Raw genomic sequence first — 16189 nt, 5'->3', positions numbered from 1 at the left:
TGCATGGGCTTTGTAGCTATATAGTTCTGAGTTCAAATATCAGCTCCACCATTTACAAGCCAGTGAGGCCGAGAGATGCTCTGAGTATCATTGCCCTCATCTGCACAAAAGAGACAGTAATAGTTACACGGCAGGAACAATTAATAATTGAAAGAGATAGAGTATATGAAAGTGCATTATAGGTGCAATAAATAAATAAATATTAGTTTCCCTTCCCTTACTCTTGCACTAATTCATGTCCTTTCATTCGGCTTTGAGATTGGGTTTCAACATGAAACATAAAACCAAGTCAATTTCTGATAGGATCCCTACCTCGTGATGCAAAACTCATACTACAAGAATTTCACTTTCATATACTCTATCAATTTCTGCATTCATATACTCCATCTCTTCCAATTATTAATTATAACAAAAATTCTCTTCTAAGTTTGTAATAAAACCTAATGTCAAACAGGTTCAACCTAATTTATATTTCACTGTGGTGATTACAGATAACTTTACAGAAATTTAAAGAATTTCTTTTCTCATTCACATGGTTAATATTTCTTTGTTTGTCTTCATATTTGCAGACTTCTGGTTGCAGGGGAGTGAGTCATGGTTTTAATCTCTGCTGTTGAAAAGGCAGTTCCTTGTGTGTTTGCAAAAGTAGTATACTGAAACAACTATTGGTCATGCTTGCTAAATGAAATGAATTTATAGTTCTTCAAAAACAATCTATCTCATCAACAGTAGGGAAGGCACCAGTTTTCATTGCATGGATATTATAGGCATTCTTCTTTACAGACGATCCCAATAGGCTTTCCCACAGTATCTTTTACCTCACTTCTCAAAGTCTATGTTGGCACAGCTCATCCTTATGGAGGGCCCATTCGAGTCATTTACAGTGTTTACCTAAACCAGTGAATCACCTCTCCTCTTTCAAATAATTCCTTGTTTGCCACCTGTCCCTTTCATTTTTCCTGATTTTTTTTTATAGTGTTTTAAAATGCTGTATGGTAGAAGCCTCTATAATAAAGTGTTTTGGACACTCAGGGAAAAGGATGCCATCTAAATCTAGAACTGAAAACTGAGACTGAGAGGGGATACCAATCTGTTGACTTCCTAACTTGTGAGTCAGTCTACCTATAAAATGTTATTGAAACCTCACTGAATGCCGTCAACAGTAGTACAAAGAGAACAGGTTTCCTAGAGTAACGAAAGTATAATAGTCAAAGGGAACATACAGTCATATTTGGAAGACAAGACACTCGAATGAAACAAAAGAATTACAGTTGGCCATATGTAAGTAAGGTGCGACCACAGCAGTGATCACTGAGGACTGGACACGCTGGGGAAGGTATCCTGAAGGTGCAATTGCTTGTGACCATCCAGGCAGGATTTGGACAGAAAAATAGGAAGTGAGAGGACATCTTAGACAAAACCTAGAGAAGGGGCAAGGGTTTGAAGGCTGGGATGAACACATCTGTGTTCTGAGTTCTAAAACATCCAGATCTCTGTTCTCAGGAGATGACCTTACTGAGAACATGAGGTTATCTGATATCATCCTTCCCTCTTCTTCATCTTTTTTCTCCTTTCTTCTTGTCTAGAAGGAAGCAGGGTCACTCTTCCTGTCAAGAAAAACCCCCCCACCCCCGTATGCTGGATAAAATCACCTCTTCCCTCTAGGTCAGTGGTTTTCAAACTTCAGCATGCATCAGCATCCTCAGAGAGTTTGTTAAAATACAGATTACTGGGTTTCAACCCTTGACTTTCTGACTCAGTATGTCTGGGGTGGAGCCTGAGAATCTGCATTTCTAACAAGTTCCCAAGTGATGCTGACGCCACTAGCCTGGGGCCCATACTTTGAGAAGCACTGCTCCAGGTCCTTGCCCCATCTAATACCCCCTGTCATATCTCCACTTCTTTCTTCTTCTTTGGCTGGATCGAGTTGCCTGCCCATATGCACAACTCTTCCCTCAAGTCGGCTTCACCATAGAACACATACTATTTTTCTCTTTCCGTTTACCACCAACGTTCATGGGGGAGTAGATACAGTAACTGCTTCACCTGCACTTGTGCTATGACCTTTCTCCCAACAGTCATGGGAATTGCTCTGCAATCTGCTTGACCTTCAATCTGCAGCAGCTGACACTGCTGACCACCCTCTCCTTGAACTTCTCTCCTGGAGTTGCTTCCATTAGGGAGTGGTGTTATTTCATACCATCCCGAGTCATCTATCCTGCTCTCCGGTCTCTTCTCAGCATCCCTTTCTGGTCCCTTTTACTACTCCTGAAACGGACATTTTCCAAGACTCTGTCCTTGGCCATCTGCTCTTCTGACTTTCCAGTTCCCATAGTTCTGCTCTTATCTCTTGATTTTGATCTCCAAATTGTCCAGCATGACATTTTCCTGAGATTTAAACTTTTATTCCTAACCCCTTGTTATTTACTGTTACAAATACGTTCTACAACCACCTCCAATGTTCCAAGTCCCTGATTGCTATCTCTTACTCCTGCTCTATCTTCTCTACATCCCACATTCAGTCACTTCTCTAGAGTGGCCCAATAATTGCTCACCATTTTCCATTCTCATTCAGGACTGGACTAACTCTTTCTCTCCCTCCGGAAACACTAAAATGGCTTTTTTTTTTTTTCTAAAGACGCTTTTTATTGTAAAATAAAACACAGACACAGAAAACTACACGGAACACATATATGCCTTAATTATTATGAGGCAAACACCCTTGTAACCACAACCCAGATCAAGAAATAGAATTTGGATGACACCTCAGAAGTACCTTCATGAGCTCTGTCCCATTCACCCTCCTTCCCACCCCTGTGTGATGTCTTCTTAACTGGTCTGTCTGCCTCTAGCTGCTTCTCATTCATTACAAATAACTAAATTTGTCTGGACACATCTTTTCTACTTCTAGGTCTTTAATTATTTCCTCTCTGCTTTTTATATCTGCAATGCCCACTTTAACTGCTTTTCTTTCTTTGCCTTTAATTTGCTAAATCACAGCTCAATGGCCACCTCCATTGTGGAGCTTTCTCAGATCCCTCCACCCTGAATTGGCTGATGTCTTTATTCTGACACAGTATGACTGACTCAATCAGAGCAGACTCTGTCTTGTATCTTGGTAGCTGGGCAAGTATTTGTCTCTTGTCTGGATAGCTTGAGCTTCCTAAAAGGCAGAAACCTCACCTCACTCACCTTTATAACCCCTAAAGAGCCCATCATAGAGCCTTACACACAGTAGACACTAAATTATATCTTACTGTATTGAGCTGAATAACACAAGGTGGATTAGAACAGCAGCTTAGTAAAGTGTTTTAGGCAAAAGTTATTCATTAACAAAAGTAATTCCATGCCCTCATTTAAAGAACAGTGCATGTAAGACAGACATAACACACACACACACACACACACACACACACACACACACACACACACACACACACACACAAATCCAGAAAGCAAGACAATATTTCTGGATCTCCACTTTCTGACCTAGTCTGGAACTAGCATTTCTCAATGGAGGTGGTACTGGCAGTTGAGGCAGGACAATTCTTCATCATAGTGGACTGTCCTTTGCATTGTAGAATATTTACAATCCTTGTACCCCCCCCCCCCAGTACTAGTAATAACCCTTAGTCATTGTGACAACTAAACAAAAATGTCCTATACAATTACAAACAGGGTGCAGAGGTGGACACATAGTTCACCTCTGGTTCAGAACTGCTGTTGGATTATTCCAAAGGACTTTTCCACCTCTGATATGAGCTTCTCATTGAATCTCAACAATGAAAGGCTGGGATATAGACAAGAAACTAATGAGAATTACTCTCTTATCTGTACAACTTTCTCCTTTCCACTGTCATATATATCTTTATTAAGATGACAACATAGAAATTGAGTCCAAACTGAGGAATAAAGGTTAAAAAAACCTCTCCTAAGGACAAACAGAGGATATTCATAGATTTACCTTTGTGCTTTCAGTTTACTGATCTGAGCAGCAATATAGGGATATAAAATGAGCTTATCAAAGTGTGGTCTGTGCTCCAGATATATTAGCATTACCCGAGGAGGTTGTTAAAATGTCAGATTCATGCGCCTCAATCTCAGAGGCTGATTCAATAAGGTTGGTCTGAGGCCTGGGAACCTATGTTTTTAAAATGAGCAACAGAGGTGATTCCTATGAGGACGGGTCATGGACCACTTTGAGAAACCCTGTTCCAGAAAATCTCTACCTATATGGATTTAGATTTAGAACATTCTTTAGCCATAGGTCTAGACTTTAGTTCCAAGCATCAAATTCCTTTATTTTCAAATGGGGGATTTTAAAGACAGTGCCACTCCAGAGAAGTAACAATGGCCCTAAAGACAGACCTAATTAAGAACACTGCCCTTAGCTAAGGTAGGGAAGCAGTGTCACAGAACAACTAAAACAGGATTTTATGTATATGAATTCCTTAAAACAGATTACCTGATCGACTTTGCTGATTTTATCATGAAACAAAATTAATTTACATTTCTAGACTAAGAATAAGGCTTGGAGAAAGGTGAGGAGTAAGTAAAATTAGGTGTCAATGAAATTTCAACCTTAGAAGACCTACAAGATTAATTAACGACAGACAATTGAGAGTTGACTGTAAATCAGGTCCTTTCCTTTCTCTGTAAGTACATGACATCCATAAAATAGAGAAAAGGGGTATGGCTGGTTAGCTCAGTTGGTTAGGGTGTGGTGTTATAATACCGATGTTAAGGGTTCACATCCCTGTTCGGGCCAGCCACCAAAAAAAAAAAAAAAAGAACTGGCTTTAACGAATGGAAATCGGGACAATGTTAAAGAAATGAAACACTACAGAATTTAATGAGGAAACCCTGAGAGAGAACTCTAATTCAGTGTTTCCCAAGTGAGGTCTCCAGACCAATAGAATCCAAGTCACCTGCTGGAAATGCAAAATCTCAGGCCCCAACTCAGTCTCTCAGGGTGTGGGGCCTGACAATCTGAGTCATAACAAGCTCTACAAATGATTCTGATACTTAAGTTTGAGAACTGTTGCTCCAGCCTATCACTTACATGTTTCAGGACTGACTTTAAAGCTGACCCCAGCTCTGCATTTTTGTCTGGAATTTAGCTGAAATAAACTTATTTTTAAGTCCAAAAGGAAGACAAATTTGCCCAACATTCAGACACCCCTCATATTGGTGATTTGTATATTTTGCACTGGCTAAAGAGGACTGGTAAGGGATTTGAGATCTTAGAATGAAAGGTACTAATTATTTTACTAATTCTATTTTCCATCTCAAATATCTCTGATTCCATGATAATAACAGTTGATTAACTTACATGGTAGCAAAATACAGTGACAACAAACTCTTAGAACTAATGGATTGGAAATTATAACTGTACCATTTGAAATGAAATAAAATTATTATTTTTTAGTGTTCTCATTTCTTTTTCTTTACTTTTCAAACTTACACTTTCAAGTGCAGTGCATTTTTTAATACAGAAATTTCTCTATTTCTTACACTATATCGCAAACTATCACATACAAAATAATGGGGTAAAAGTTGTTCTGATCTAGAATTATGGAAGCAGGGAAGGATGATACAATAAGAGGTGATTCAAAAGATAAGAAAAGCTTTCAACTATTTTTAAGAAGGTGTCATGTCAGTGATATTAAAATCTACAAAAAAGAAAGAAAGAAAGAAAACTATGGACCAATTTTACTGATAAATCTCAGTAGAAAAAGGCCCAGATAACATCACATACTGCTGGTGGGAATGAAAAATGGTCTAGCCACTTTGAAAACTAGCCTAGCAATTCTTCAGAAGGTTAAATATAGAGTTACCATATGATCATATAGATCTAAGAGAAGTGAAACTTGTCACAAAAATTTGTACACAACTGTTCATAGTAAAAATGGAAACAACCCAAATGTTCATCAATTAATAAATGGATAAATAAAATGTGGTATATCCATACAATGAAACATTATTCAGCCATTAAATGAATGACAAATGTCGTGATACATGCTACAACATAGATGAACCTCAAAAATACTAAGTGATAGAAGCCAGATGTGAAAGACCAAATATTGTATGATACCATTTATTTGAAATGACCAGAATAAGCAAATGCATAGACAGAACATAGATTAGTGGTTACCTAGGCCTGGGAGGGAGAAGGGGTGGGGGTGTGATTGCTAATGGGTATGGGGTTTCTTTGGGGGGTAATGAAAATATCCTAAAATTGATTGTGATGATTGTACAACTTTGTGAATATACTAAAAGCCATTGAATTTTATACTTTAAATGGGTAAATAGTATAGTAAGTGAATTATATCTCAATAAAGTTGTTACAAAAAATCCCACGTAACATATTATTAGAATACGGCAGAATATTAAAAGAAGAATTAAGACACCATGAACAAGTGACTAGAAATGCAGAGATGTTTTAATATTAGAAAGTCTGTTAATATGATTTGTCATAGCTATATTTGATATAAGAAAAGCAATTTGATCATCTCTACAGATGCTGAAAAGATAACACAAAAGTTCCTTATTTATTTATGATAAAAATCTCTTAAAAATAGGAATCATACAAGATAAAATATCATATATAAATATTTTAACAAGATAAAAATATCACATATATCTCAACTCAAAAGCTAATGCATACTTAATGATAAAACATTAGAGGATTCCCAACAAAGTAAGACTCAAGATGCCTATAATTTAATAATCATGGTGGAAATATTTATCCAATAAAATTATATATGAGAAAGAATAAAGGGTATAAGAATCAGAAAAAAGTCAAAATTGTCATCATTTGCAGATGATGTAATTGTTTATTTGGAAAACTCAAGAGGATAAACTAACAAAGTATTAGAAGTAAATGTTTAGTCACCTCAGTGAGTTCTTATTAATACACAAAACCCTATAGTGTATATGTGTGTGTGTGTGTGTGTGTATGCAAATACAATAACTTAGAAAATATAATGGGGCTGGCTGGTTAGCTCAGTTGGTTAGAGTGTGGTGTTATAACAACAAGGTCAAGGGTTCAGATCCCATACTGGCCAGCCACAGCAAAATCAAACAAACAAATAAAGCAAGAAAATGTAATGGGAGAAAAGGCCCTATTACAAGACCAACCAAAAAGATACTTTCCAAAAATAAAGTTAACAAGAGAAATGAAAAAGCTAGTGAAATACCTTTAAAAAAATTTTAAAATAAAAACATCTGTTCTTGAATAGGAAGACGCAAAAGTGTTTGAATGCAAATTAATTTATAAAATTATTTAATTTACAAAATTACTTATAAAATTAATAAATTTCTAATATTTTGACCACAAGAGAAATTAATTTATAATATTTCAGTCACAATGAAAATGCCAATATAATAAAAATAACAACAGAATTTTAGAAAATTCTCAAAAGCAAGAATAATGGAAAGAGATTAGTCTTAAAAGATATGAAAATATATTACAAAGTTATAGTAAATTACACAGTTTGGTGGGACCATACAAATAAAATTTACTTCTGAAAATTTGTCCTGTAGAAATACTTGCAAATGTATAATTTATGTACAAATGTGTTTCACTTCAGCATTATTTTTAGTAGCAAAATACTGAAAAGAAATTACTGTCCGTTATTAAGGAAAAAAGTTAATTATTTAACAATGGATTATGATGCAGCTATTCTGTAAAAAACAATTTAAGATTGCTTCTGTCCATTTTTAAGTGAAGAACTCCTTTGAAAATACATTTTTATTGATATGTAACTTCTATGATTAAAAATTCTGTTAAGGGAAAAGAATTTTTATCTTAAAACAGGACGATAATTTCACAAATAATGCCAGGTTTGGCATGCACACCTGGATATCAATACAGAACCTGGCCTATTTTTGTTAGTGAGATTTTGACCTCTGTAAAGAGAAGGGATTGGCAAGTTTTCAGTCAATACAATTCCAGAAGAAAAGAATATTTAATTTAATTTACTTTAATATTTAATATTAAATTTACTTTAGTTTAAGAGTTTAGTTTACTTTAGTTTTAGAGGGCCCCTAAAAACACACAGTGTCCCCAAATTTTAAAACCTGGCTCATTTTAATACAAAAAGGAGAATTCTATCAAAATATCTGGAACTGTATAACATTCCTGTGGGAGTTGGTGTTTCAGTGCAAAACACTAAACAGGAGGGACATGAGTCCTTCTGTAAACTTGTCAAGCAAATCAACAACATTATTTTCATATGGAAAGTACACATAGTAATTTCATTTTCTCATATCCAAGACAGCAACGGAAGGAAACAGGACTGTAACATCTCTAGAATTCTCAGCAGTTCTCAAGATTCTGTGACCATAATTCTAGCAAAACTCACTAACAGGTATATAGAATTTTATCAGAAAATTTCTTAGAGAGAGCCCTCAACTTGCTTATCTCAGTTACCTTCTACTAACCTTCCTCTTCAACCTGACAAAGAACAGATAAATGCCTACTCACACTGTCAGTTTGTCTACAGACACTACATGCGCATGCTAAGCAGCAGCCAATCCTGAAATGAAAGTCAGCTATCTGATACGGAAACTGATGTCTGAATCTCTAGAGCTTGACTTTCTTCTACTGAAAATTGTTTGGTTCCATAAGCTTTATGGATTCATGTCTTTCAAAATGTACTCCAAACACAAATTTTAGAAGCTTCCATATACCAAGAATAAAGCATACTAATTGCTTCAGAGAATACAACAACACAGTAAGCAGAATCCTTGCTTTCAAGAAAATTAGCTGTCTCTCTCCCTGGATGTTTATAAACTCCAAGAAGGCAGGGACTTTCTCAGTCTTGTTCACCACTATATGTCCAGCACTATAACGGTCCTTGGCAAACAAAAGGTGCTCAAAATATTTGTCAACAAATGAATGAAACAATGAACATGGAAACGAAGCCAACATGCTTTGAACATGTCTGGGAAGGCAGGAGGAAATGGTAATGGAGCCATCCTAGAAGGAAGTATCTAGATGGACAAAGACAACAGGGACAAGGTTGGGAAATACCAGGGACAAAGAAGGCTGAAAGTGTTGGGAGGAGAGTAAGGAGACTTAGGTGACCAAAAAGAGCAGTGGAGATGACAGGATGTGCAGATTGAGGGCAGACTGCAGAAGGCCTGGAAAAAGTACCAATTCGATCCCACTTGATCGGGATGTAAATTTTAAAAGTCATTTTCCACATCCCCAATTTAACCTCTAAAGGAAAAGACATAAATCTTAAAAAGCAATAGGGCAATGGGACCAATATCCAATCCTGAGGGCCCATATAAAGGTAAAATTGGAATTATAAAAAATTCTTAAAGTTCCATAGTTTACTAAAATTCATCATTTATCAATGACAACTAAAAGTCAAGCCTAAATTCTCTAGCAACCTTCACACAAAGGTAAACTCTTAAACTCACTTTTAACATCACAGCAGGGTAAATTTAATAGACTGTTTTTAAATTATAACTTTTAACTAGTATTAACTAAAGAATGACGTTATTCACTAAATCTGGAAGACCTCGAAATATGTAGACATCAAAGGCTCCAAATAGTTCTTTGTTAGTCAGTCACAACTTTGAAGACAGCTTCAGATAAACCCAACAATTGAGATGCTGTAAATATCCTTGCTCTTTCAACCATCTCTAGCTATATTCAGCAGCACTGTTTCCTTCGTTCAAGAATTACTTTCAATAACTTTATATTTATGTTTCCGAAGGATATATTTGGACATATTTGTTAAGTGAATGGATGGCTGGACAAACAAATGAACCATCAAAGATTGTATTAAGATCTTTGGGATGTAACGTATATAATGCTTCCTATATGTGGATCCTAGGTCTGGCCAGGGCTAATGCTTCCAGTCTTTCACAAACATGTCTTTCATATTTAGTGACAACCAGACTGGGATTAAAATGGATCAGAGGGAGCAAGGAAGTCTGGAACGTAAGGGAAGGAAAACCCAACTTGCACCATCCTTACTCTAAGCAAGGACGGCGGTATTTATGAGAGCAAGGTGGATTTACTGTGAAGCTGATGAAGCTTAAGTGTCAGAGCCCCTCATTCACACAGGCCCTTTCCAAGCCCTTTTGAGGAGCCCTAGTAATGTGTTCACATGATCAAATGTTTCTGTAAAATTTACTAAAGTAAAGTATAATCGAATTAATCCTCTTAAAGACGGTCCTCAAGATAAGTATTGGACCCCACACACCTGCCTTTGCCCCTGTGTAAGGCGTAGGAAAAAATGCTGATAGTTACTGAGACCATTCTCAGAGCACTGGGAAGGGGAGCTTGGGGTGCCAGTCAGATTTCTGGGTGGCTTCTCATTCCTTTTTAAAAATGCCATTTCTTAAGTTTATAGTTCTTGTATCACGACTTTCCCTTCAGCTTTTACATTTTTGCAAATGAAGTCACAAGAGACATTCAGCTGTTACAAACTTCGTGTCAAGCTTTGAAGTGCTTTTTAATAGCAGAAATATTTGGCTCACGTGTGGGCTTTGTAGCTATGGTAAGTACCTCCTAGTTATCTGTCGCTACTGTTATCCCACACCTCCAATTTGGAGGAGAAATTCTGCATATGCATTGAGGCACTAAAAATGAATATTGAACTATATCTTAGCTCTTTTGTGAATGGTTTCTTTTTATTTCTTCTCTCATGGAACTAATACTTTCATCACATTGTACTGGTTATGGGTGGGAAAGCAGCAGATAGAAATAGAAGCAAAATGCTGACTGTTGCATCACTGGTTGGCAGTTTCTCTTAGCTTCTTGAAGGTTAAGTGGTCAAGTAGCTCCTTAATATAAGACCAAGGCATTTCAAGGACTGACTCATCCACCTGTTTTCTGGCAAGTGCTTTAGCAGACTTTGGACAAAATGCTTGCAGTGGTTAAATGAAAAAAAAAAAAAAAAAAAAAAAAAACTGACCAAAATTAGTATGAGATAAAGACAGGAAAAAAAAAAAATCCTCATCTTAGAGGTTCCTGTATGACTACTGGCATATAGACTATATGTCCAGGTACATATCAGAACAATATAGTTAGGAACAGCATTTTTTCAGAACAGAAAAATAGAAACAAAGCCCACGGATTAAACATTTGAGATATGTCCTATGTTGAACAGTGACATTTTGTTTCTTTATGTAACTTTATTTTATGAAGAGATGATAGAAAATACTATTGCACTCCATAAGTTAAACACTTGACATTTTTATTCCTCAAAATGCAACATTTTAGAAGTCTGGATATGTTTATTAATTAGTGATTATTAACACTCAGTAAACAACATTATGTCTTGTAAAAACAATCTCTCTTCACAGCATGAAGCTGAAATCTGTTATTCCCGATTCCATATGCTGAAATACACTCAAATGGTCACAAATGACCTTAAGCATTAAATAAATGTAAATGAGGACAACATAGAAAATGCGCTTTTGATTGATAACTAAAAGACCATGTTGAAAATCACGTCCAAAAATGAAGCCCTCTCTGGAAGTGTCTGGCCGTCTGCACTGGGGAGGAAAGGCTGTCTTAGGAATGAAGAACACACAGGGAAGGGCAGACGCTTTCTCTTTCTCTGGACATGCCTGAGGTTTTCTGGGCAACAGAACCGGTTTGTTCCTTTGTGGGAGAAACACAGAGCACACTGCCTCCTGTGCCATTGGCCCTCTCTGAACATTCTAATGCAGGATTTAAAAATACATATATGGACAGTTCATTACACTCACCAACTAATATAAGAGAAAAAAATTATTGCTATTCTGTAGTCTCATCCCAATATATCGACAACTTTGATTTTTAAGGATTGTTGCTGTTCGTCCACTTTTGTTTTTCCAAAGTGGTTAGTTGGGGTAAGAAAGTATCCTCAAAATACCAGATGATGACAGAATACCAGTAGTAAATAAAATAATTAATTGAAAATGGAATTGTTCTTCTAATAAAGTCTGTGGTTAAAGGCATAAGGGAAAAATGAACAAATACAGATATTTCTGTGAAAACTACTAATGGTTACTCCTTCTCTAAGTCCAATACTAACAGGGCAAAAATAAAATGTAGCATCACAGAACACACCATTGTTTTGATTGAGGGCAGGCATTTCTCCCAGTTTGGATAAGAATTAACAAATTCTAAAAAGGAAATGGATACCTAGACTGTTTTAAAATCATGGAATAGAGCAGGATTTCTCAGTCTTGGCATTACTGACACACTGGGCCATGTACGTTGTGGTGGGGGCTGTCCTGTGTACTGTGGGATGTTCAGCAGCATGTCTAGTGGCTTCTATTCACCAGATGCCAGGACCTACATTCTCCCCTTAAGTCATGACAATAAAAAATGTCTCCAGAGAATAGCAAAAGTTCCGGGGGGTTGGGGGGGGGACTATCCCCAGGTTGGGAAACACTGGGATAGAACCACTTAAGAAGGTGGTCCCAGGCTGGCTTCTCCCAACCTCATATTGTACAATCTCAACCTTTAAATCATTCCCAAACCAGTGTTTAATATACTTATCTCCAGTTTTCTCATCTATTAATTGGAGAAAATGAGTGTCTACCTGCCTTACAGGGCTCTTGTGAGCATTAAATAATACTTATAAAATGATTAGAATAGTGCCTAATACACAGTAAGTGCTCAATAAATTTAGCGATTATTATTTTTAATAATCATCCATAGTATCAAGAAAAGCAGTTTCAACTGGAGTGTTTTAATGCAGAAAGGTATCTTACCAGCTTGATATCTTCTGAGTCTTAAACACACCAGCCTTCTGATTCCTTGTGATGATGTCTCTCACATCTAGGACACAGTTAAGAAAGCTTCTGCAGTGATTGCCAATTGTAGTGAATAAAAAAAAAAGGCCCACAAACACAGTGATCTTCTTATCATACATGGGATCAGCACAGTGAAAAGAGAAGAGCTGTAGGGTGTGAGGCAGAAGGAGGGTATTGCCCTGGCTCTACTACCAAATGCTGACTTACACAGGCAAGCTCTTTCAATTCCCTGAGCTGCAGTTTTGCAACGTGTGAAGAGTACATTTGGGTAGCAGTATAGCAAGGCCCAGAACTATGGGTGCTGGTGGGGAATGGCTGTTCCAGATGTGACATACCCCACTTGCTTAAAAGAGCTAGAGTTAAAAGGCAAGCCTCTCTCAGTCGTGAGGAAGGCAATGCCAGTCTTCTGGGACTTTCCAAGTTGAACTATCCCCAATCTCCTAAATGCTAATAGGGAAGGTGGGGATGAGCAGCGGGGAGTGACTTGGGAGGAAGTGAAAAGAAAAAGATGGAGAGAAACTTGGAGAATCTTTGCAAGAAAATGAATTACTGATGAAGAAAATCAATCCAGTGAAAGGTCTCTTGAACTGTCTTTTCAGACTTATGCTTTGGGCTTTTGACCATCTGCTGGCATGTAAGAACTTGTACAGAAGAGTCATATTTATTGAAGAGATGATTTGAGAGGCTGGTTCATCACATCTCACAGCCCCATCTCTGCAAGGACCCACAGGAAAAATTATGTCAGCTTTTAACACAGGAAAGGCCGGACTTCAGCTTGGCTGATTTTGCTTCAACTTCTGGATATTATAAATCTTATAACTGCTCTTCTTTCTCTCTTTGCTCTGGCCCCTTTGCAACTCAGAGCCAAATGCATGACCTCACTCAAACAACCACAAGAGGTCCTATGGCATATATTTTCTGTACTGACCTCTATTCCTGGTTTCATCATATTTTCCTGGCTTTCTAATTTCCGCCCTCATTTTTTCATTTATTTTATACAATATATTCTGTGTGTCACTGTAAGAAACCTCAAAATCCCTCTTTTGGAATAAGGCAGGTTTAAATAAACAAGAAATAAAATAATTCCAGTGAAGGCTGCAAGCTGAACTAAATTGGGCCCATGGGGAGGACACCAAGCAGACAAGCGATGTTCCCCTATTGCTCAGAAAAACAGATTTCCTGAATGCTCAAAGCAAGTATTGGCCAAGATCTCCCTGCAAGAACAGAGCCACAGGACTTTTTAACCCAAATCTCTGCTTGAACCACCAGGCACACCCATTTCTTCTCTGAGTGAATAAGCAGGTACTGTGATAGCTTTCTTCCCCCAGGAGTGGGTAGGAAAAATCAATTAAGTCTCCTAATGAAGGGCTTTGTTGAGGTTTACAAAAGTGCTATAATGCAGACTTTTTTTTTCCTGGGTGAACTTTCCTATATGCAAATTAAATACCGTTAAATTACATTCATTAAAAAAATAAAAGAGACTAATTTGCCTACTTGTTTTGATTAACTAAAATGACACATCGGCCTACAGTTCTGTCTATTTCAGGAAGAAAGTATTTCAGGAAAGTCTTCTAAATGAAATGTCTTGCAGAAAAGGACAGCTGACATCTTTATTCTGAGAAGAACAAAATTAGTAAAGAGTCAACTGACACTGTTTTTGATTAAGTTCCCCCACACTCAGGCCACACCCTACTCAGTGTTTCCATGGCAACCAACTGCGTTGTAATGTGCCCGGTACACCTGTAGCGTCGTATGAGTACATGACTAATCTATCAAGCAAAACATATTATTTTGTTAGTGGAGGTAATACTTTTTATAAAATAGTCACAGAGAAGTTAAATTATATAACTCAGAAAATCTGTTAATAATTTTTAGTAAACATCTTAACACTATATACTTTTATACAATTTATAAGCCTGTGACTCCAGGTGGTCAGGCTGAAACTAGCATATGTATTTATATTCTACAAGCAATTTAATGAAAAAAATCACAGCAGTATTTAGGCTGCTTTATTTTTAGAACTGGGCAGGGAATACATTTTGTGATTTAGGAGGTGTTTTTTATATTTAAACAAGTACGAAGAGAAAAAAATGGAAATAGTATTGTAAAATATTACCTTAAAAGATAAATTCTGATATCCTGCTCCCCACCCTTTACTTTAGGTTAGATTTTGATGGGTCTTCTGGATAGCATTGTGTCCAGTAATAGATTTTATCATTCTCCTCTGTCACCTCAGGGTAATAAAGGAAATCCAATCAAATTGAGTCAATATGTCCAGGATAGTGTTCAACGGATCAAATCACGGTCTCTGAACTGCACCCACCTTCTAGAAGACTTCAGTGGGAGGGGCTGGATGCAAAGAAAGCCTCAATGTGATTTCTGATTAAATGGATACAGAGCAATCACCTCCAATCCTCTTGTCTGGGCAACTGGACCTCCAGAGCCACAGGACATATGCTTGTGGCTAAAAGGAAACCAGAATCCTATCTCTAGATTTTCTTCTCAAATAAAGCACAGTTCAGATTGAGGCTCCAGTTCAATTGTATTTTGGTTGATTTTTGCTCTTAAAATATATATTTTTATATAATAGTAATAATCATTTAAGTAAATTATATATATGTTATATGTATATAAAATATTGTTTAAAATATTAGCCTCCTCCTACAATTGGTGATCATTATTTTTATCAGTAGTTGTATATACATTTGAAGAGCTGATATTGTTCTTTAAGCAAGAAAATATCTTAAACATAATAACACTGTGATTCACAAAGCAATACTTTCTTGATTTATGTTCTCTTTATTTTCTTTGGAGCACCCAATGTGAGGGTAGGAAACTATGAGATTATAATATAAATCCTATTCATTTTGATCTCTAAAGGTTGTTTTTTTTAAAAAGAAAAAAAAGCTTGATGTGGCAATATTTGTTAATTTAAGGCTGCAAAATATTCGTGTGTTTATTACTCAAATGAATTGAGAGAATGGCATAGAGGTACTATGAACTCTCTGTTAGCAATGCCAACTATTATGTCTATGGACGAGAGGCCTTTTCCTCCAGAGGGTGAGGAGGAAATGCAAGACAACGTTTACCAAATCATTCCTAGTTTTTGATGAAACAGAATGGTTTAATGGGAAAAAACATAAGCTTTTAAGTCAAGTGAACCTGGCTTTTAGTGCTGGTTCTCATACTTAGTGGCTGTGTGACCTTGGGTAAATTAACCTCTCTGAGCTCTATCTCTAAACAGGAAAAGCTATACCTATTTTATAGGCTTAATCGAGTATCACATGTGATGGGCCTGACACATAGTAGGTGCCTAATTCATGTCAATTCATTATATTTTTGAATAATTCAGGCAAAAGCTTTAGTAGGATGAAGACGCTGGTGACAGTCACTAAAATGAGGTTTGGCACTTATTTTC

General features: G+C 36.8%; 1 protein-coding gene across 3 annotated transcripts in view; it reads right to left on the bottom strand.

Moving 5' to 3' along the window:
• The window catches only part of CAMKMT (calmodulin-lysine N-methyltransferase), a 391924-nt gene that overhangs the window by 40647 nt on the left and 335088 nt on the right, over positions 1-16189 (bottom strand). For all 3 annotated transcript variants that reach the window (XR_010021683.1, XM_063078638.1, XM_063078639.1), the window contains exon 7: positions 12730-12796. Coding sequence is in view for 2 of the 3 variants with exons in the window: in XM_063078638.1 (XP_062934708.1) it covers positions 12730-12796 (67 nt within the window). In the remaining variant the exon portion in view is untranslated. The remainder of the gene's footprint in view (positions 1-12729; positions 12797-16189) is intronic.

The sequence above is a fragment of the Cynocephalus volans genome, chromosome 14 (assembly GCF_027409185.1).
Source record: "Cynocephalus volans isolate mCynVol1 chromosome 14, mCynVol1.pri, whole genome shotgun sequence".
NCBI classification, from domain to species: domain Eukaryota; kingdom Metazoa; phylum Chordata; class Mammalia; order Dermoptera; family Cynocephalidae; genus Cynocephalus; species Cynocephalus volans.
Note: the sequence above shows the minus strand (reverse complement) of the source record. Positions and strands in the feature narration are given on the sequence as shown.